The following is a 24752-nucleotide window of genomic DNA, read 5'->3' as shown; positions in this document are numbered from 1 at the left end:
GTCTAATAATGACCCAGCCTGACATGAGACACTATCTTCTCCAACATGGCCAACATGGCCAACTGTAACAAATAGCTCTTAATATACCGAACAGGATCCCTGACCTTCTTTGTTCAGTATGTATTAGTTTCTGTAACAATTTCTCATGCATGATAACCAGTGTTTGATATTTGCTTTGTAAAAACATGTTCAGTGTTTAGGAAAGCTGATACTCCTGGTAACTGAATCTGATGACAGTCTAAGTCTACAACACATTGTCATGTCTCCCTGCTAGGGCTTGTAGTTGATTGGCTGCTGCAGAATCTGAAACTTCTGATTGGTTCAGTTTGGTTCAGTTTGAAACATTTGAAGTTTAATATCCTGCTCTCAATGAGGGAGTTTCTATGTACAGACTAAGCAAAGCAGGTGACGACAGCTCGCGCGAATAACATCTCTCCTTCAGCATGTGTACTATTAGAAACAGCAGTAATCACTCAGAGATAAACCACTAACACTTCAAAGAGTTGCATGTTCTTGGCTATGTCCTATTCATGAAGACTGTTGTTAAAAACTGACCACCAACCCATATCAAGGTCATGTCACAGCTCCCAAACACTCAATTATTTCACTATCTGCTCCGCCAAACATCCTCAAAGACCCACTATGGGGCAAGGTTTTCAGAGATCATACTCAAGCATGAGACAGTCACAAGATGTTTATAGACAACACAGACCTAAGAGTTATTAAGTAAAAGTTTACAAACTCATCCACACCACACACACGACCCTTTGAGGAAAAGAACTGGAGCTTGTAAAGTGAAATCTGTAATAACATGTCTGGGGTCTGAATTACTGAGCACACTGTCACACTAGCTGTGGGAGATAAACGGCTGTTAGCCACAGATAAGTGATAATAACTGTTAATTAGCTCAATTTATATGACCCTTGAAGCTCCTAACAACAGGAACAGATCGTGAGTCATCAGCGTTAGTCAACCAGAGCATTATGAATGGTATACCATGTCATGATAGGATCTCACAGGGGTATAAAAGCATTGATATAGACTTCTAACCGTTGTGCGAATGAAGGAGCGATTAACATGAATCAAGTAGTAACGTGATTCAAACTCTCATGAAAGCCGGCACAGTTTTGATCTCTCTAGCCAGCTTCCTTCAACTCTTTTTTCAACAGTCATTTCACAGCTGTTGGTGCATGTTCAAGAGCTCACATCACTGAGATATTGTATGGTTTGACATGTCAATATTCATCACACTGCCCCTCTAGGGCAATACGAACATTTATACACCAACAAAGCCTTCCACGACACCACTGGTGGTGTGACAAATATTTATTCTGTGTGAACTGCCTACTCAGCTATTTCTGTTCTATTATCATTGTATATGTATGCTTTACAAGTGCATTACATTGTGTCAAGGACTCCAACAGTACAGCAGACGGATAGATTAGGAGCAGTTTCTCACTTAACATGCTTAAGTTCCCAGGTGAAAATATAACATTATTTATCACACATCATTCATTCTATTAGAAGATAGGGCAACACTATGAAAAAAGGTGGCAGGAAATGTTGTCACGGATCACTGAGTTCATTTTACTGAAACAACTTTTGAAATGAACAAGTCCCCAAAAATATTCTAAGAAAGCATATTTCAGCATCTTCAACAAACAAGAAACAAATTTATTTTGCCCTAATATGACTGCATATTTACATCAGCACAAACTGAAATGCTACCAGTGACCCTGGACATAACAGGCAAGCCATGGCTGTGAGACAGTGACATGGGTTGTTCATCATGTTCTTCATCATGTTGATTCAGACAGTCTGAATGGTCAGTCTCATGTAATTCCCAGCATGCCTCACTCCCACTGAAGGTCAAACATGTTTGAAAGACTGAGAAAGAACTTCCCAAACTTCAAAGGTTGTTAAATGCTCCCACTGTGACATATAGACTCTATCATGACCAAGTCACGGAGTCAGACATCCACTGGTCTTAGTGCAGGAAGTATTTCATCTGCCCTGTGCCAGGTGTCCTAGGGTAAGGCTTAGGACAGTAGCCTTGAACACCTACCTACATCGTTAAGGTGATTACAGGTAAAGGTTGAAAACTGCTCTCAAAATGTAAAGCATTCAGGAAACAGATCCAGGGTTACATTCTATGAAGATGATGGCTTAGATTGTAACAATGACCAAGCCATGTTTGAATGGGAGCTAATATTAATGTTGCCCAATACTTAATCATACTTCCTACACCATGTACACACACAGCATGAAGATCCATGTTAGAAATTGGTCTGCAACCTGAGCTTGTTCTAAGATCAGGTGGGCATTGTATCCCAATTGCGTGGATCGATGTTCATGATGTCAATCACTGGATTGTCTGGTCCAGACCCGATTATTTATCACATAGCTGGAATATTGCTGAGTGTGGCGTTAAACAACAAACAAACAAAACAATGCAAGTGGTGAGCAACGTTTTCTTGAAATGTCTTCAAATACAAGCTAAGGTCATTGTCTCAGGCCTGCATAACAAATATCAATTCATAACCAGGAACTAATTCTCCGTTCACCTTTTACAACTGCTTCCAATTCCGTAATGACTTAAAATATCAGTGACTAAAGTTCACCTGTTTGGATTTTGTTCTGATCTGATAATACACCCAGATCTAAGTGTAGGAAAATCAAAGCCTACACCACGTTATCTTATCTAAGTGTAATTCAATTAAAAAAAACATAGTTATAGGGTGAGACACCTCTCAGCGCTGACACTTCTCCATCAACTGGTAATATACATCGCATACACCAGGTAATATACATCATATACACTGACAGATTCCGCAGTCTGTCTGTCCCTCTCTTCCATCCACCTGCCCTGCATAAAGTACATGCATAGAGACTTAAAAAGCATCAAAGTTGCCTTTTTTGTCATTCTAAAACATTCCTATGATAAGTGAACCATAAAATGTTAAAAAATGTGAAACCTGTCATTATTCATACCAGTATTGTACACTTTTAGAACATTTCCGTACTAAAAGTAGAGGACATTTAGGAGCAACAAATTGAGGCTCTCAATAAACAACATTTATTACCTTGCACCTGTACCATAAAGATTATAAAAAAAGAAATCCAGATGAAGTATCCTGCATGTTTTAGGGTGATTTCAAAGCACCCCATGTGGCAGGTCTACATACTTGCTAAACCAGAGACCCATAAACTCTTGTATTAACCCACATGTGCCATATTCAGGTCCATAGAAAAGAAATAAACCAACCCCTCAAAAGAATAAAGTTTGAATGCCACAAATGGACCAAATCATAAAAAATGGGGGTATAACCTGTACATAGTATATTTATGGGAATTCATGCTTGACCCATATCTATTTAGCACTCTGTACCCATATTGTAACCTAATACCTCTTTTGTGAGGTATTGTAAAAGATGCAAAGAGGAGCCTTGTTCCTGTAGAGAATGGGCACACAATCACAGTATGAGATCTTTTCCTTTGAGATCGTGTGACAGCATGTGGAAGGAGGTCTTCAGTGTTCACTGTATTTATAGTGAAAAGGGTAGAAGGCCGATAGGGGCATATATCCCCATGTTGCACATGGTGGTAGGCGTGATGAATGATGTTATGCAACATGGTAATAAAGGGAGAGGGCTGTGAGCATGCTGTATGTACTTATGAATGTGTAACTGACAATGGGAAGAATGTCAACAATGTTGCTCATTGTGCATGACACTCCCAACCACCATCTGGTATATAACATGAATATTAATCAATATTAGGTGAAATATCTACAATATTGACTGTAACACTAGGAAGTGCTAGATTGAATGTAATGTCAACACCATGTGGACTACACATACTAGCGATTATGCCACACTAAAAGCCTTTCACAATCAATGCAACATAAGCATATCGACAACCTTAATACATAACTTACTTATGATAAAACTGATTAAGTGAATCTAGTATACTACATACCACAAACTGATCCTTATCGGGGTCAGAGGACAAAATGGCCCCTGTATCAAACGGTTGTCAAAACAACTGACTAAAATGAGGCTGGCATACAGAACAAAGATATATGGTAAGCTTCTTTTCCTTGTATTTCTAATTCACCTCTAAGCCTATACATTACTTAGTGGAGAGCCCCTTTAAATACAGAATCAGCCATCAATCTTCAGCAAACCTTTTGTCACTTCTCCCCACACTGCAGGCCCACAGGGTAACTTCTATGTCCACGCGGGCCTCAGTTGTCTAATGTGTGGTTCATGTGTGTATTTACCCTGGGCATCTCACTTGCACAAGTCAATGGAAGAATGCCTTGGTCCATATTGACAGTGTGTGGGGAGCTGGTTCATCTTGGGGAAACAATAACCTACCTTGAACACAAATCACACTGACACAAACAAGGGACAAGGAGTGAGGTGAGGTGAGGTGAGGTGAGGTGAGTGAGTGAGTGAGTATAGTTTTACGCCGCTTTTAGCAATATTCCAGCAATATCACGGCGGGGGACACCAGAAATGGGCTTCACACATTGTACCCATGTCGGGAATCGAACCCGGGTCTTCAGCGTGATGAGCGAACGCTTTAACCACTAGGCTACCCGACCGCCCCTGAGGTGAGGTGAGGTGAGGTGAGGTGAGGTGAGGTGAGGTGAGGTGAGGTGAGGTGAGGTAATACGGGTTTTAACGTCGGGTTCAAGATTATTGCACTTACATAGCTACGTGCATGTATGTGTGTGTATGTGTGTGTGTGTGTGTCCGGAGCAAAGCTGGTTTTTCAGTGCTAGCCCACTAAGATACCATGAAGCTGTTTAACATGGAAACCCTACTCACAGACAGTATACTGACTCTGAGACAACAAGTCCTTGTTTTAACCCCCTTATGCTGCCAAGGTAACAACAAGTACCATCTTTTAACGTCTTTTGGTATGTCACAACCAGGGATGAACCCATCGACCTTAAGCTCTCTGTGCTGACACTCTATCCACTAGCCAACAAATGGGGTCTGAGAAGGAGTGAGAATGAATGAATATTGTTATATGCTGTTTCAGCAATTTTAATGGTACAGGGGACTTCTGGAAAGGCTAGATGTATCATGTAATTAGATCTGCTATTATCTTATGTAGTGCTAATTAGTCATTGCTCTGAAGATGAATGCTTATGATAAAGGAAAATCAATTATCCTCAGTGTGAAATCAAAATTGCTGATTCAGCAAAAAAACAAATTATCTAAAGAAAGTGAGTAGGTAACATTGAGTCTATGAAATAATGTGATTAGATATGATGTAAACATTTATGGCAAAAAAAACCAAATAGATTTCAAACTGGATTCCTATGTAAAACAGTGCATATTTTTCAAAAGAAAAAAACATATCTTTCTAAGATTTGTCACATTCACAAACCACCTCTCAACTAATTTACTGGTGGTGTGATACTCTGGTGGACAAGTTATCAGTTTGAGTTAATGTGAGTCATTGTCAACAGCTTGTGGTTGCTAGAATGTTGCTAGAATGTTGCTAGAAGTGAGTGAGTGAGCGTTGGGTTAACGTTGCTTTGAACAGTATTGTGGTTACAGCTCAGCGTGTCACCTTTATGTGGGAGGAAAACCTGAATTGATGCAGGTTATATACAATCAAGCATGAGTTCTCACAAACCTGGAAACTAAATTAGGGCATACCAAGATTTGAACCTATCATAATAGGTTTCTGGTCACCTAAGAGATGCAACGCAAATTATGGTACTCTAGACATCTAGACTAGCCCTACCCACTCTTGCCAAAAGTGGTGCCAAAATACTCACTTACTCTGAAACAAAAGCCCGAACTCTGAATCCCATCCTTCCTGTTTGGCAATACCAGAGGCTGAAGCCGGGCAATACGAGGCTGAAGCCGGGCAATAACAGAGGCTGAAGCCGGGCAATAGCAGAGGCTGAAGCCGGGCAATAACAGACGCTGAAGCCGGGCAATACCAGAGGCTGAAGCCGGGCAATAACAGACGCTGAAGACGGGCAATAACAGAGGCTGAAGACAGGCAATAACAGACGCTGAAGACGGGCAATAACAGAGGCTGAAGCCGGGCAATAACAGAGGCTGAAGCCGGGCAATAACAGACGCTGAAGCCGGGCAATAACAGACGCTGAAGCCAGGCAATAACAGAGGCTGAAGACGGGCAATAACAGAGAGTAAAGCCAGGACATAACAGAGGCTGAAGCTGGGCAATAACAGAGGCTGAAGCCAGGCAATAACAGAGGCTGAAGCCGGGCAATAACAGATGATGAACCAGGGCAATAACAGATGATGAAGCCAAATCAAGGGAAATATATATACAAGAATTCTCCCCTCTACACTAACCCTTCTCTATTTATCCCAAACTCATCTCACAAATGTTTGGTGCATTCTTTCCATTTCCCCTGGCAGTCTCCCTGGTTTAGCAGCCTTACTGTGTGAAATGTTCACCAAACCAACCCTTGCTCCACTCCAGGCTCCAGCCATGTGGCCACGTTGCTTGGGGGTAAAAATGAGGCAGAATTTCACTAATGTCTTCCGGAGTTTATCAAACAACATTGGCACCTTTCAACGCCTATGTCAAATTAACTGTCAGTTTTCGGTTTGAAAATAGCTGACATAGTCTTTGAACCAATACATGGCACCAGGAGTTAATGGATATATGATGATGTAATGTCATGTGTGACCATGTCTACTAATCATGACTGAAGGTTTTCATAGGAAATCAGGTAACTATGGGAACGAGATCATAGGGGGATTCAGTCATGTCTTCAATCTGCCAGTTACCACTGATATGATTCAGTCTTACTATCTGAAAACACCCTTGGGCTTTCGGGGGTAGACAAGGTCCCCAGTACCGACTACCCCCATGCTTGTCTGCCTGTGGGGATTCATAGGCAGAATAGATCTACAGTACTATGCACATTCAGAATTACCATGGTTTGGGATACAGAACATGCTTCACAATTTGCACCCATGACACAAGATACAAGATATTTAATGGCGCAATTGTTCCATGTAGAAACAATGACTATATAAACAGTTACACATTGCAACATACCAATACTAAATATTTTTGTTATGGCCTCGGATTATCTGTAAGTATTTCACATTTGTTTGAAGTTGTAGATATGATAGCTGAACCCGGTTCATTATTTGAAAGAAGTAGGCTAAATTTTTCAATGATGGTCAGGCTTTTAAACTGATAATTCTTATTCATGGAGAAAATCAAACCTTAGCATGTTGATAAATCACAAACAAACAAAGGTCAATTCAAATGTTAAATTAAATGACCTGAATGCAGGCAGGACCAACGGATGAGACAAAGTTGGAACTACATGTAAATGGAACAGAGATGTCCACACAGAGTCGGAAGCTTCGTAGCCAGTTTATATCACCAGTGGGTTTAAGAAGCACCTGAGATGGTGTAAAAAACAGCCATAAAGCTCTAAAAATAACACGTTACCCTCCCTAATGCATAAAAACACTTCTGACAGTTTCATTTATGGCTGAAGGGCTTAAACAGCCTTTGAAGGGCGGGCTCCTGCTGAAGTACCTCAAACACATCACTGAGTGAGTGAGTGAGTGAGTGAGTGAGTGAGCGGGCTCCTGCTGAAGTGCCTCAAACACATCACTGAGTGAGTGAGTGAGTGAGTGAGTGAGTGAGTGAGTGAGTGAGTGAGCGGGCTCCTGCTGAAGTGCCTCAAACACGTGAGTGAGTGAGTGAGTGAGTGAGTGAGAGTGAGCGAGTGAGTGAGAGAGCGGGCTCCTGCTGAAGTGCCTCAAACACATCACTGAGTGAGTGAGTGAGTGAGTGAGTGAGCGGGCTCCTGCTGAAGTGCCTCAAACACATCACTGAGTGAGTGTGTGAGTGAGTGAGTGTGTGAGTGAGTGAGTGAGTGAGTGAGTGAGCGGGCTCCTGCTGAAGTGCCTCAAACACGTGAGTGAGTGAGTGAGTGAGTGAGTGAGTGAGAGTGAGCGAGTGAGTGAGAGAGCGGGCTCCTGCTGAAGTGCCTCAAACACATCACTGAGTGAGTGAGTGAGTGAGTGAGTGAGTGAGTGAGTGAGTGAGTGAGTGAGAGAGCGAGTGAGTGAGAGAGCGGGTTCCTGCTGAAGTGCCTCAAACACATCACTGAGTGAGTGAGTGAGTGAGTGAGTGAGAGAGCGGGCTCCTGCTAAAGTGCCTCAAACACATCACTGAGTGAGTGAGTGAGTGAGTGAGTGAGCGAGTGAGAGAGCGGGCTCCTGCTGAAGTGCCTCAAACACATCACTGAGTGAGTGAGAGAGTGGGGGAGTGAATGAGAGAGCGGGCTCCTGCTGAAGTGCCTCAAACACATCACTGACTGAGTGAGTGAGTGAGTGAGTGAGTGAGTAATGGGCTTCACAAATTGTACCTGTTTGTAGGATAATTGTGACCATAGATTATAGATTATGTGTTACATATGTTGCGAGTGATATATGCAGGGTATTACAAGCAGCTGGGTTGCACTGTATCCCCACCCTGGTACTGGCAATATAGCTAATATCACTACAAGGGAACAAAGAATAAGGACTTATTGCACAGAACCATCTCTGTGTGAGACTAACACTGTATACAGTTCCAGTGGACATGTAGTTATTCAGCGGTCTCCAGATCTAACAGGGTTTTCAGTCATTATCACCACCACCCAATACCCTTTTATGCTGACTCATCAGTTTGAAACACATTGTCTACATATTCCGGCCCAATGCACACAGTCTAGACTTTTACTGGACATGAAACTTAAAACATTAAAGTTCCTTTTTGTTCATGTTGACAGCATCAGTAATTTGGCAGGTTACCAAGGTTACATGATCTAAAGAAAGACCCTTGAACACGCCCACAGTTAAACCTGATAAATGACCTTGTTAACAAAGTGTGAGAGAAATGCGACATTTTCCCGCTTTTACAACATTCCACCAATATCCAAGCTGGGAACACCAGAACGGGCTACACACATCTACTCAGGTGAGGAATCAAACCCAGGCTTCCCGGACAAGCAAAGCTTGAACCACTAGGCTACCCACCTACCTGTTTACCTAACATAATGATCCTCTGACCAACCTCCTGCTAAACATGAGTTCCTATTGTCTGAAATTGCCTCACCTCCAAAAGCAATCGAGCCGGTTCAGTATAATCTGGCAATTAATTCCACCCTTGCACATCAAAGAAAATCCCACTTAACCATTTCAGAGACTGAGAACCAACCACAGTGGAAGACATTCCACAAAGATTAACAATGGACAATGGTGACTAACAGCTTCAAGTGCCTCGAGATGGATGTACTGGTCTGCCATACTAATTAGGTCCATCAATACACGGGAAAACTAAACACCCAATCATGCTCCTTTATCAACATGTTCATTTGAGTGCAGAACCACCCGAGTTGTCACCTTGACTGCGTTAGCTAACGTGTACCATATTGTCCGATACCATTAGTCAACATTAGCCAAACTAAATGACTGACCAATCAGAATGAGCTGCATGAACTTAGAAAGTCACTTACACACAATTATAGGTAATTAATGCCGACAGTTGTCTCATTAACTTCTAAATGAACTTTTACATGAGCGAGTTGATGGCTGTAAAATCAATACAGGGGATAAAGGAACGTAATTCCCTGTTCCTAAACTGGGACAGTGACTATTGGCTCGCATCCCCTTGCTTTTGGAATCCGGTGTGATCACATCCAGTACTGTCTTCAGTCATAAAGTTGATATCACTCACAACATTTTGGTTTTGATTTTCTGAGAAACCCTAATTGAATATATTTATTCAAATTTCAGAATTTGATCATCATCAGGATCATGAAATTATGTTTTTGTTCAGCTGATGTTTAAATGTGACATTTAAGAACAAACACACCAAGGTTGCCACTAGACCTGAAAGGGAGTTTATTTGTCATTCATCATTGTTTTTTCTTTCTATGCAGCGTTTCTGACGAGGAAAGATCCAAGATCCGTAGAGACAGTGTGACGATAGATAGATAGATAGATAGATAGATAGATGCCATCAGGACATGACCACAGTACAATGACACACAATCCACTTGGTAAAGTGATATTCTGACACTGTAGCCATTGTGTCCAACTGATCCCACATCTATCACTCTGGAGAAACAAGCATAAAGTCCGGAGTCCAGTCCCTCAATGAGATCTTAGACCCACATCTTCGTAATTCCCAAACCTTAACCTACTTTCAAAAGGGAGGAGGGACCACCTGCAACAATGTCATGTGGCTAACTCAGTATGTCAGACCAGGGTTTAGGCCTAATTTAAAGGAGTATGTCTGTAGCATGGGGACCACAGTGTCATTCCGTGGTGCCGGCGCCATTCCTGTTGGATGCCGAAATAATGCTGTAATTGAGCCTCAACAAGACAACCGTAGTCAACCCACTCACCCTTGATAACTTATATGCAATACAAAAGTCCTCATGAAAGCCTTTGTTAAACAACATGGCCACCTCCACCTGTCTGCGTATATCGTAATGACACATTGACTGAGGTGTAACCGGCCCTCCCTGAGAACACAAACTCTGAATGTGTCTAGAAAAAAAATATAACCTTAACTAACACTAAATCCATAAAACTGTTCACAGAATATAACAAAAATCAAACTCAAGCATATATTCAAGTCTGGTGATTAATAGATGACAAGTGTCCTGAAAGGCCAGGGTGCAAACAATGTGATACAGTGCTACTGCAGCCATACACTATTCTACTTATTGCCCAGCTATGGTGAAACGTGGCTGTATTTACTGCCTACACACCAGAAGCTTATGTCTCTGCCAATTAGATCCAGGAGACAAATACCGCACAAGTTTGACTGTTGTTGCAGGGAGGAACCATCGGGAGCCAAGGAACCGCCTGACATGAAACACGGATAGAAAAAGAGAAAAAAAGGGCCGAAACTGATATTGCAAGGAGATAGATCAACCACATGCAACAGCACAAATATGGGACAAGGTCGTTTCCACGACAACTGTAAATGTCAGGAAGCAACAACTGTGGAATATGGTGGTGGTTGCCAGAAGCCGGTGTAACTACCGACTGACGGACAAAAGAACAGTATTTTAGAGGTTAATGCGGCCGATTGTGTCACTTATTGTAAAACGTATCGAAGAGGCAAATAGTAGTATTGATTGTATCCTGTGTTGGGTTAAACATGCAGCATTGTAGTACAATGTGTTACAGCCAATCAATACACTACATCAAACGTCTACAATCATTAAGTGTTCAGAGCGTCGTTTCAGAGATGTACTGCTTTCTGCATTAATATTGATTTCAGAGCACACCTGGAATGAGCTTTAACACGTTGAATGAGCCAGCCAGCATCTTGATCCAAAGCTGGGTTCATAATTACCTCTTAAGCTTTAAGGTTCATGCGCGAAACTTGTTCATGTTTCTTTGTCAATGGTTTCCAAAATAATAAATAATACATACATGAATTAAAAGACACTCCTAATGTCCCATGTTGTCAGTGCAAACTAGTTCACAAATTGACTTTTAGTCAGGTGAGCTAAAAATAGTTATCATGAATGTGTCTTTCCCTTTAACACATATTGTAAATCTTGACACAGACGTTTTATGTCCAAAACTGGATAACTGGTTTTGTGTAAGACTTCAAAAGCTGTTGATGAAAACCCCGAACATGTGCTCATACAAAGAACCACATTAAACCAACAGATGTATCACGTCTCGTACACTATGGACATTGCACTTGTGGGTTAAGGAGCATCACACTGATGATAGCGACTAAGATGTGACAGTGTTGAATACGACATGTATATTCCCTAGTATACCACATACCAAGAGAGGGAGTGGATATATCTCTCATAATACCTTCTTACTTCATCCAAACATCCTACAATGGCAACATGGGATTTGGGTGACTCACTTTATCTCCAAATATTTAGATTTCAAAACTTTCACTATGAGCAATTTGATAACACGATAGCAGTTGCTGCTATTACTGCTGTTTCGTTATCCTATGCTAAACAGAAACCATCCCCTCTGATGGCGAACTAGAGCGAGTTCCATGATAAACACTCTTCCTTGCTTATCAACAATGCATTCCTATGCTATAAAACATGGCATCTACGCTCTGTACAGCATAATGTTGTTTATAACCAAGGCCTGCTGCAATGGACTGTCTTGTTAAGTCCCTTAGATGTAGAGCTAGATAATTTCTGCAAATTATTCCTGAAATATGATACACATATTTCCACAATTATAGCCCAACATGCTGAATTACCTTGTGGTATTTCCTAAGCCTTTAATGACATCTGATGATTATTAATGGCGAATGGCCTGTTGGTATTTGGAGGGCGTGACTCCATGTTATTCAGAGACATAAACAAACATCTAAGTTATGTTTGGGGGGGAAAATTTGAGAAAATAAAACACAGATAAAAGGCTGAATATTTCAAACCTTTAACATAACGGATGGTATAAAGCATTCCTACATAATTAGACCCTGTCACAATATTATTTTGAAGTTGACACAAACAATATTTTTATATATGAAAAAGAAAGTCTATATTAATCACACAAAAGTAATAGCAAATCTGTTAAGTCAATTTCAGACCTGCACATTTTGTTGTACAAATTGTGGTCATTAGCCAAGATTACTTATCCACCTCACAAGAAATGATGCCACATTTTTCATTCCAGTAGCAATTAATCCAATAATTGCTGACATTCAACTGATCGTCTCGTCTGCTTTCAAAGTGTTAAAATCAATACAAGAATTCGTAATCGGATCTCAAGAGGCACTACCAGTGCTCTAGGGGCTTTGGAGGAGCCAAGTTATATTCTCAATATGCCCCAATTCACACAGACAACCATGCAAGTATCTGTTCACTTTAATGTGTAACTATAACAGTCTGTATAACTTTAATCATATAGGTTTGTTTACCTAAAGATTGACCTAAATTTACATGTGCACAAAATCTTGACACCAGTAATATCTTGTGATAAAGAAAGATTTATGAAGTCCAGAGTATCTGGAGTGGTGTTTAAATTCTAACACGTGGTTACTCAGTCAAACAATGTTGAACAAGCCGTTTTCCTGTATCACCACGTACTGAGTGATGTCACAGTGAACTGCAACTGGTTTACAAATTTGTGCAACAAAATGTTAAAAGGGTCACAATGTCCTTTACTTGGCGTCTATTACCGTTACGCACCGCTGGGTAAATTTAACTGTCTGAATGACCCTGGCAATTAACATGACCGCATCAACAGAAATCACAAAGCAAGATTTAACGTTTATGCTTGAAACACACCACAAAGAACTTAACTCCATCGTATTCTTGTCATAAAAACGAACTGAGGTGCATTGTTAGTGATAACGATCGCAATAATTTATGTCACATACCTGCAAATGAATGGGAACCTTTTTCACCGGTGTTCGTCCGTGGCTTTGCATATTGGTATCAAATCAACAATATCTTCATATGGTAAAAACAAACAGTATTGCACGCCGTTAAAACGTTGAGGATCCACAGTATATGAACGCGATGTCACAAACAATAATCCCCGTGACTGAATCAATGGGAATGGCCCACAAGGAAACACGGCTTTGGAAATAGGAAATCCAAAAATTGCACTTGCAGACGGCACAAAATTATGCTAGTGACACTAGCGACTGTGAGGTAGTATATGGCTGTATTGTCCAAAAGTCAGCTATGATTCAATTATATACAAATAAACCATCAAGACGGCTACAAGCCCGATCGCTCAGCCTTGCTAGCAGAGGAATGGAGATTTGGCGGTTAGTTTTCAATGCAAATTGCCTTCCACTAGAATATGGGCTACGATCGATGTGTTCTACATCCGCGGCCCCGGAACCGGTATAGCTAAACACAACCGGAAGAGCTAAAAATAGACACCGGCGGATTTTCATAATAAATGCACGTGGTCTCTAACAAACGTGTGTCTGGTAGACAATACGGGCCGTGAGTGGTGTATAACGTACATAGCAGTCCATTAGATAATCACAATCACCATGCGTGTGGAATAACATTACATAAGTGCCATTGTCAATTGGAATAAAGGATTTGAAACGAGTTGATCGAGCGGTAGATGTGCTCAGTGCAAGGCCGACATCTGTCGTGTTTTATCAAACTTTGATAACTTTCACCAAGAATGCCTTCTATCACACTTGATACTCACATCATTAATTATACGTAATCTAATACAAAATGTTATCAAAATAAACTTGTTGAACCAGTGCGCTTTTCGGCCCGGGGCCATGTGGCGATTCTGTAATGTTTATTTCAAAATGACATTTACGAATTTTGTAACAGTTGTTTGACAAAATATTTTTGAAGATTTATTGTTGAAAAATTAATTGTCATATTGATTGTGGACTCTCCTTTATGTTATATGGAATGCCACGTTGCCTAGATACAGTTTCAATAAAAGCTTGAAGGCACACATGCTGATTGGAGAATCTGCCATCCAGGCAGTCACAAAGACAATTGTTGTTTACTGCCTCGGGCAAGAGGTTATCTAATTACACTGACACACACAAAATGGGGGAAATTAGTGTATCTGTGTTGATTCAGGCACAGATGGTGCAGCTCAAAATGTTTTCCCATGCCAGTTGTCAACGCACTTAAACAAATCTTTAATCACATCAAAGTTTAATCCAAAAATAGTTTCCCAATAAACTGCAGCATGTTTGATTGAAAGAAATGTTTCTCTGAAGAATAAAATATCAAATATGGATATTCAAAATGTAGATTGATAACAGTTAATGTGTGTTGTGTAAGTGAATACAGTACCAGTGAAAACAAGGTGATGTCATCTTCAGAGGTCCATGTGTTTTGATATACTCCTATTTGGCCTGATTTCTTTGAAGATTGCATGACTATGCTTTCTCATGTATTTCTTCATCACTGTTTGGGCATACTGTCTTCTGTGGACCATCAATTGTACCATGGACCATTGTCTAGACTAACATTTAGTCTCTGAAATCTTATATCACACAATATCCTTCTTGACTCTAAAAATAAAATAAAAATTCCCTATGCTGATTTCAGAGCTAGCTTGAGCTGGCTTATAAGACTTGCTTTTGTATGCATTTCTAGATTATTTTTTTTCATAAAATATATATATTCCACGGTCATGGTGCAGGACTAACCATTGTCCTACACAAGTACCCACTCACTCAGTCACTAATATACACTTTAATCCACAAAACTGACTTCACTGTCATAAACAGCTGGGCCAAAGAAAGTATACACTTACAAAATGGATTTGACCCAAACAATTACAAATGTTATCAAGACGTTACTTGGCTAAAAACACCAAAACTCTGCCAACTTTAGGTCCCTACCACAACTTTGATACCCGTATCAAATACATCACCATCGAATGACCATTTCTTGTTTGTTTCATTGTTATACAACATCAAACATGGTGTATACTTTATTTTGGCAGGTGTCTTGTGAAATAGCCAAGACAACTGAATCCTACAGTACTGTACAAAAGCCTTCAATTGTTTTTATTCCAAATGTAGAATATTCCCCAAACTGGTCTATTGATGACAAAGTAGACAAAAGTGTATAGATAACAACTTCCTTATATACTATATATATTATACTGGGATAGTGACATTTCGGAATGGATCCTTATACCGCTGTCAAGCAAAACTTTGTGTGCTGGCGATTAGGTGCCTCACTCTGTCAGTGTGGGTTCGAATCCCGAAAGGGACTCAACCCAAAAACATACGAGAATCTGTACTTTACTCAGAAAGTGTTATCCCAAATATAACATTTGTTACATTTGACCACTTTCTAAATGGCATCGTGTGTTCGAAGCAAGACTCAACTTAATAAGAATTTATATAAAAAGTCTCTCGCATGGTATAACAAAGACGTTATCTGTAAAATTTGGTCTACTTTGAAATTTTGACTCACTCATAAAAAAAGTTTATCAAGCATGAAAACTATTTCTTTTCTTCTCACATCTCTAAACAACCAAGTGTTTATAGGTCTTCGTCTGGCACAGATCACTTAATTCATCTCGTCAACTCATGATCAACTCCGACAGCCTTTCTACAGCAAGTGTAAATCTGCCACGGTGTTTCAGCTTGTCTCTTCCCAAAACAGATGGTATTTGATAGATGTCAGCCATAAGGCAAAGGTCTACATGCATGGAAGTCAGTGCAGCCTTCACTTAATTCTAAATCTTGGAAAGGATTTAGTTTTGTTTTACAAAATGTACTTAAACAATTGTTACTGACTAACATCCAATCTCTGAAATGAAGATATTTGACAGACAAAAACACTTGTTAAATTATCTTTAAAAATATAATAAAAGGGAGCCAAGAAACTTTCTTCATTTCAGAAACTGAAGTAATCTAGACGGGTCCAAATCCAAATATTATAAATTTGCATGGGCTGTATTGGATATATTTGTTTCAGGGTCCGAATGACAAACAATTCTTATGATGATCATGAATGTTTGTCTCCAAGATGAAATCTTGTAAATGTGGCAGTTATTTATTTGAACTTGTGACCTGCTGGTATTATTGTGCTCTGCATAGTGATGTCATTGACTGGAACATACCAGGCTGTCCACCAGTCTCGGGGAGGTCATGGGTTGAAGTCCTCTCTAGTCAGTTGCCAATCAGGAAAATCACTGTTTTGGTGTGTTTAATATTTATCAACAATCGTTTACACATTGTGGATATGTTCCTTAGAAACAATGTGATTGTTTACACATTGTGGATGTGTTCCTTAGCAACACATTTGTGGATATGTTCCTTAGCAACAATGTGATTGTTTACATATGTTGGATATGTTCCTTAGCAACAATGTGATTGTTTACATATTGTGGATATGTTCTTTAGCAACAGTTTGATTGCTTACACATTGTGGATATGCTCCTTAGCAACAATGTGATTGCTTACACATTGTGGATATGTTCCTTAGCAACAATGTGATTGTTTACACATGGTGGATATGCTCCTTCGCAACAATGTGATTGAATACACATTGTGGATATGTTCCTTAGCAACAATTTGATTGTTTACACATTGTGGATATTTTCCTTAGCAACATACACAATTGAGGATGTGAATGGCAGCATATAGCCCCAATGATTATACAAGGGTGTAATATTTCAACGGAAGTACACTTCCTGCTGATGCACTGTACAATATGTCTGGCCCTCCCTGTAAACTTCCGATACTTATCACATTGTTCAACACATGTTAAAATGAACTGAAAAAGCCCACTTCTAACTCATGTTGCCTCCATCAGCTCAAGTTTATCACAGTGCAAGGGCTCAACATACTGGACATCTGACCATCCTGTTTGTTTATTTGTTTGTTTGTTGTGAAATGCACTCAGCAATATCCCAGCATATAGATGCAGTCTGTACATAATCTATTCAGGACCAGAAAATCAAGTGGTTGATGTCATGAGCATCAATTGCAAACCTAACCACATCAGCCTATAGTCTCTGAAACAAAAACATTTTATGATTATGATTATGATTATGATTATAAACAATAGAAATTGGAGGTGAATTAAGGATTTGGAAAATAAATTGGGTTCACCTAATACTAAGTTATGAAGTGACTTGGCCTGGGGCGCAGTTCATGTAAGGTTAAAGTAAAAAAAGGGGATGCGATTCCCCATGGGGAATGCTAGTATGGAAGATGACATCTTTACAGTTTGTCCTCATCAGTTTTAGATAGGACGGAAATGCTGTGGATGAATTCATAACGGAAAAACAAGATGACACCCCATCTGTGAGAAAACAAGAATTTTGTCTCCTTATTTAATCATTACATAAATTGGCAGATGAACATTTAGTGTAATTATCACAGAGAGCATTAGCATATGGGTATGTGTTGTAAGTTGATACTGGAAGGCTTGTTTATAATGGTGCAACTCTGTTGAAATAGTTTCTCTAGTGCTGGAAGTTAACCAGCTTGTGGCGAAAGGAGACATTTAACTTTAATGTCTTTACAATGCCTAGAAAACTTGAATTATTTTTTGTTATTGTTTTGATCACCTGATATACATTCGGATGAAGAAATGTGATCCTCCTGAGACAGAAATACCATCAGTGTGGGTTACCGAGTTCATATAGAAACTGTAAATTTGTTGTGTTAGGAATATTTCAACTTGCATCACAAGATTCAGGTCTTTGTGCTAACAGATTGAGAGGATGTCATCATTTTGATGAAAATCACCTTGGAATGAGTAGTGCTGAGAGAATAGGTTCACAACGGCCAATCTGGGATTCAAACTCATAACCAGTGCATCACAGCATCCAAGGGAGACAACTCGGTAAGTAGGGACATTTTAGACCAGTGTGTCACTCATGTTGATTATGACCAGCATACAATATTTTCAAGATCCTGCCGACTATAAAACAACCCAACAGAAAAAAACAAAATGATATTCCAACTAAAACGTGTGTCTTTAAAAACGTATCTCTTCCATATCCAATCTCTCAAATAGGCAACAAAGTGGAGAAGTTATCAAATGATTTCTAATGCATTGTTTTGGGATGAATAATCTTCATTGAATAAAACTGTAACTTCTTCTTGAATAATAATAACAAATACATGTGGCAAAATCCTTCATAATTCCTCAAGATGTCATAAATTATAAAAAATCCTCACTATGGAATATCCATATCTGTATGTTCACCACACCCTGAACAAGATACCCAGGAGGTGTTTTTCAGTCGTCCTGTTCTTGCATCACTTGGGAGGCCCGAACTGACGGGCAAAAGCTGGTGGCACACAGCATCAGCAGCGCAGCATGAGTCAGTTGTGAGTAATGTTTCTATAGCGTGATGATGCCAGTGTGATCTGCCTCCTATTCTGTGTATCCCACGGCCTGTACAAGTCCTCGTACAGCCCAAGGGTGGATATATGCCTTACAACACGCATAGAAAACTCATAGTGTACAACTAGATGTGGAATAACGCTTTGCCTGAGCTCGAGACCAATGGCTTTCTTTGTCTGTGTTATTGCGAAACATTTTGTTGAAGACTGCTGAATAATTTATCTGAATTGATTTTGAACACTGTTCTGTTATGAATCAATATGCTAGTTATTGTGAATTTGGATAAAACTACTTTGCATTTGTTTAAATCAAGTTCCAACATGTTTTTGCATATAAAGATGGTGACAATTTCTTAAAGATTTGTTTCAATGAAGAACCAATAAAACTGCCACGTCTAACTTGAAAGAACAATTTGGAAAATAAGTAAATATAAACAGTAGAAGCTTTACAGTTCATAGTTGAATAGAAGAGGTTCTGAGTGCATCAAAAAAAAGAGAGATTTGTTATTCCTTGGGTCACTGTGACCCAACTGTCAATGCTGTTACAAGTTTATGACAATTGGAAATCCATACAACTGCCCAAGGAATAAATTGCTAGGTTTATTGTCGGTTGCCCTAGAGTTGCGAGTGTGGGGTGGGGTGCGGTGGGGTGGGGGGTGGGTGGGGTGGGTGAGGTAGCCTCGTGGTTAAAGCGTTTGCTCATCACACTAGGTCTGATACTTCGACTGCCTCCTTGGCCTTGTGATAGAACGTCGACCCAAAGCTAGGAAGGTCCGGGGTTGGATCCCCGGCCGCATCATACCAAAAGGCGTTAAGATATGATACTTGTTGTTACCCTGCCTGGTGCTCGATATTAAGGGGCTAAAACAAGGACTGGTCAGTTGGAGTGAGTGTACTGTGTCTGAGTGGGGTATTCATGTTACACTGCGGCATGGTATCTCAGCGGGCTAGTACTATAAGATCAGTATTAGTCTGGACTTGAAAAGCAGCCACACACACACACACACACGTGCATGCACGTCGCTATATAAGTGATATAACCTTGGACGCGACGTTAAACCCCATTTCACCTCACCTCACCTCACCTCACCTCACCGTATTCCATCAAAAGTCTTTAAATCTTCAGCATTAGAAACAATATCCCTAACACACTTTAAACCTATTCTCTACCATTCAATAAAAACTCCTACTTTTAATGTTACTGCACCCAGATTTATTTGTCATTAATGCTAATTACACTTTGTCACCATATGATATGAATCCTACAATTAAAGAGCCATACAGACCCAAACAAAACATTGAGTAAATGTGCATCACAGAACTCATACAAAGTTGGGAAGTCATAATCTATAGGGGGGCACGGGTAGCCCAGTCGTCTAAGGCGCCACAATTTGCTGTGCAGAGTTGCATCCCTTGGGCACGCAGAAACCTATGATTTTGGGTTCGAATCCCCATTCGCCCAAACTTCTAAGACCTGCATCACTTGGGACTTTCCTCCCACATTAAGCTCACACACCGTGATATGACTGGAATACTGTTAAAAGAGACATTAAACACAACTCACGCACTCATAATCTATAGTATACCTAGCTACGCACTAATTAATCTGTAATTAATAACTACCTGATTGTCCGCGGATGAGCAACTTTGTATAACCGGGGATTATGTCATATGAGTAATTCAAAGAATCTGAGGTACATTGCAATACTCTGTCCCACGCTGTGATAATTACACAGTCGTTCTAAAATACAAGACATGCTAATGTCCAAGAGTCTTATTTGTACCCAAATAATGTTCATGTAGGCTGTTATCGCAGTATGCCTGACTGTCTGATTGTCCAGTCCTCTCCTGGTTGTACTGAAGAGTCCCAACTCCAAGTCATTTAGCAATATTCTGTTCCCTACTGTGACTTAGTCATGTCTGATCCTACAGAAACTCTGTTATTTTATACCAAAGTTGTACATGAGGATCTAAAAAATGAGTCAACTTTGGCAATAAATAAATAATTTTCTAACAGATCAGATCCACATGAATAGTCCTCATGTTCAAGTATCCAGCACCTCCATCATCTCTGCGTGATAGATTCATAAAAGAGATATGCTAATTTTTCGCTTATAAATGATTGATTCCTGAAATTGATCATGCAGTCTTCTACACTGAGTTTGAATGCACGATGATGACACGGCTATGAATCACAATAGTTTTCCACGACATGGAATCTGTATCAGCCTCTATATTGATCCATCTGTCGGAGTCTGATCACTGAGTGGTACATTCTGGAAGCTTACTGCATCAGGTCCCGATCTATTTCTTCAAGAAATGGTTCTTATAAGGCTGCAAGAGTTAGCTCCCTTCCCCTTCCCAGCTGATCCCAGCGTTACAACATTCAATCATTCGCTGTGATTACTTCACGCATGGAACAATGGTCAATATGAACTTTTTTAAGGAGTTATATTTTTTTACATATTAATACAGAACCAATTTTGTTAGATTCAAAATAACAATGTTCTCAACATGTGCAGTTGGCAGTATCTCGTAATGCCTTGAAGTGATATTGGACTCGTGTTCCCGGCTACAAGAGTTTGCTATAAGACTAATGGGTAAATGGTTGTGTTTGTTTCCTTCCTAATCGCCTCCATGTTGCACTGTAGAGTAACCCCAAGTGCTAACAGGTGCTTGCAGGAGCCACTCAAGACTTTCCCAGCCACCGGACAAAAATGAACACACCGCTGTTATTCTGAATGAAAGTTCAGTTTAACAACTATTTAAGTAAACCACTGTAAAAAGAACTTGCTTAAATAGGTTGTAGTTACTCTGATCGATTAATATGCAATGAAATCGTTATACCAAGCCCAAGGGAAATTGCTGTCATATCTCCTGTGTGAGATTAAGCTAAGGTATTCCCACTGATGCCCACACCCCAGGCCTGTTCCTACTGCAGTCAGTTCACCAGATGGGACAGACACAGGTGAGGTAGTCGAGCGGTTCAAGTGTTGGTTTGTCACACTGCAGACCTGGTTTGATTCCTCATATGGGTACAGTGCTACTGTTCCAACCAGCATCCTGTCATCTGTTTCTAGTTTCTCTGGGACAGTGGGTAGCCTAGAGGTTAAAGCGTTTGTCATCATGCCGAAGACCTGGTTCCATTCCCCACATCGGTACAATGTGTGAAGCCCACTTGTGGTGTTCCCAGGCGGGATATTGCTGAAATACTGCTAAAAGTGGCATAAAACCATACTCAAGTTTCTCTTCATGATGCATGTCTGGCAGGGGATGAATGATTTTACTGATTAGCAAATACAATAAATTAGCAATGGAAAGGAGACTGATGTATTGTTGACATGAATATGCAGATGTCTGTTCACACAATGTGTGCATGAATATAAAACAAGAATGTTGGTATTAGGCTGGAGTGATGTGTTAGACTAACATTTATTCCCAGAAGAAAGTTATCTTATTTAAACATATATATCTACAAAATAAAAAGTTTAATCCAAATGGAGCCCAGAACAATGCTTATTTTAGAGATGAAACAATCTAGTGTTGCCAAATCATTCTAGACTTGAGCTGGATTCCTTTTTGAATTTATTCTCTAGGGTCTTGGAGACAGACTAATGTGTCAGTATGTGCATGGAATTATGGTAGCCAATGTTCATAGCCGTCAAAGATTTTGAGTGAGTGAGTGAGTTGGGTTTAAAGATGCTTTTCGGCATATGCAAAAAACAATTATCACAATCAATATCACAGAAACACCAGACAGTCTTCACACATTGTACTCATATTGGGATTCAAACCCACACCTTCATAGAAATAAACAACAGGGCTACCTCAATGTCAACCAGGAATTTCAAAGCAGGGAGTGGGGTCCATATACATTTGGCAACTTGTGTATCATTCATTGACCAATGCGGTCCTCTGTCTGGACCTGCCCATGAAGCAATACTACAAATAACAAAGTGATATTGATGTCTGCTGGTTAAACATCAGTTCACAATTGAACTTCAACATTGTCCAACAATGCTGCTCGATCGTCATGGATATAATCCAGTATTGATTTCCACTCGATTCTACAGGGTGAGTCATGTGACCTGCATGGAGTACCCAGAGTTTCTACCTCAGGGATTCCGCAAAATGGAGAAACAACAATGTCAAATTCATCTGTGGAACAACATATCAAGAGGAAAATAGCACATGACACAAACAACACATTCTGATGTTACCATGGTAACAGTTGTATTTAAGAATCTCTGATTCACAAATATATCGACCAAAGATACCGATGATACAGTACTAAAGAAATTGTTTCATAATTGTTTAACAATCTCTCAATCAAAATCATCTTAGTCTTAATGTGATTTCAAAGATGTCTTGTTGTAAGGGAACCCTTGCAGGTGATACAATGCAATGGCTACATGGATCATTATTCCAGGTAGGTCAGGGTGACCTCAGACCCCTCACAACAGCAAACCTGGATGATTGCAGGACCAGTCTTCCTGATAGACTTGCTACAGCCTCCTCTGCACTACTGTATTAATCTACACAATGTTATATTGGGTTAGTGCATTAGGGTTTAACACTGTTTTCACCAGTGTAGCAGCCTGGCCTGTCAGCTTGATGGAGAGCCAGATATGCACAGAACTGGATGAGTTGGGTTACTCTGCTCCTGGTTCTGTCGGTAATAGGGGGCATGGGTGGCCCAGTCGTCTAAGGCGCCGCGATTCGCTGTGCAGAGTTGTGTCCCTTGGGCACGCCAGAAACCTATGATTGTGGGTTCGAATCCCGGTTCGCCCCGATTATGTTTCTAGGTTTGTCAGCATCATACCCGTGCTCGTGGGTTTCACCGAAGTGGTAAACGTCTGGGACCTGCATCACTTCGGGCTTTCCTCCCACATTAAGCTGACACGCCACGATATAACTTGAATACTGTTAAAAGCGGCGTTAAACCCAACTCACTCACTCACTCACTCTGTCAGTAATATAACAGCAGGGGGACACCCCCACAGCCCCCATTTGATGCAGGTCAGACACAAACCAAGGATAAGGCTAGGAACAAATGTGGGATTTGAACCCATGACTGACATTTCCCAGCAGCTTTGTGGTACAACATCTAATACTTAAGTCCCAGTGAGCTTTATAAAAACTATATCAACACCAGTCAATAAAAGTTTCATCAACAAGTGTTTGATGTAAAAAGACACCAGAATTAATTTGTATTTATCATCCAATGCACTGTTGAAAAAGTTTTAAACCCAACAGACAGTCAGGCAGGTCACTCAACAGTGTGGCCTGCCCATATTCAAAGTTACCTGCCTGCATTCAGACAGTATAAATATTAAAAGATCGCAAAAACTAGAGACAAATCATGTCTTGATTCAGTTGAAATAATGCAAACAATCACCTGAGAACCTACAAGGCGTTATAATAAAACGGAATACATAAGTAGTCTTAAAATTATCTACCAGACAGTCGGGCAGGTGGAGGAAAATTTCATGCAGCCCGACAGAAAAGTTACCAGCCACAGGCAGGCAGTTATTTCAGACACTGAACCAAAGTCATTCTTCCAACTTGTCCAGTTTGTAAACAGACATAAGCAGTAACTTGAGTGTAAAATGGTACAGCTAGCTGTCTTCATTAGACAACCCATGCCCCTTCATGTCGATTCAGCAGGGACACTCCAGGAACCATTGCACGGAGAGTGTAGGGGAGTGTGTTGACTTGTACAACACTGACCGCATCTGCACTCAAACCCATGCTCATATGATCCTGGCATGCCTAAGGGAGGTAACTCCCTCTACATGAGTCAGCAGGGCATTCTCCAGGAACCATTGCATGGAGAGTGTAGGGGAGTGTGTTGACTGGTACAACACTGACAGCATCTGCACTTAAACCCATGCTCATATGATCCTGGCATG

The 24752-nt window shown here is 40.3% G+C and overlaps 1 protein-coding gene across 7 annotated transcripts in view; it reads right to left on the bottom strand.

The window, feature by feature from the left end:
- Nucleotides 1-24752, bottom strand: part of LOC124143163 (dihydropyrimidinase-like) — a 163719-nt gene that overhangs the window by 66386 nt on the left and 72581 nt on the right. The window contains exon 1 of one of the 7 annotated variants that reach the window (XM_046512019.2): nucleotides 13402-13861. The exons of the other annotated variants lie outside the window; for them this stretch is intronic. Within the exon in view, the coding sequence (XP_046367975.1) occupies nucleotides 13402-13452 (51 nt within the window). The 5' untranslated portion in view covers nucleotides 13453-13861. Of the gene's footprint in view, nucleotides 1-13401; nucleotides 13862-24752 lie in introns of those variants that run through there. 7 annotated transcript variants of the gene reach the window in all.

This window comes from Haliotis rufescens, unplaced genomic scaffold, assembly GCF_023055435.1.
Source record: "Haliotis rufescens isolate VD_foot unplaced genomic scaffold, xgHalRufe1.0.p SCAF_6, whole genome shotgun sequence".
In the NCBI taxonomy this organism is placed as follows: Eukaryota; Metazoa; Mollusca; class Gastropoda; order Lepetellida; family Haliotidae; genus Haliotis; species Haliotis rufescens.
This window is presented reverse-complemented; position numbering and strand designations above follow the sequence as displayed.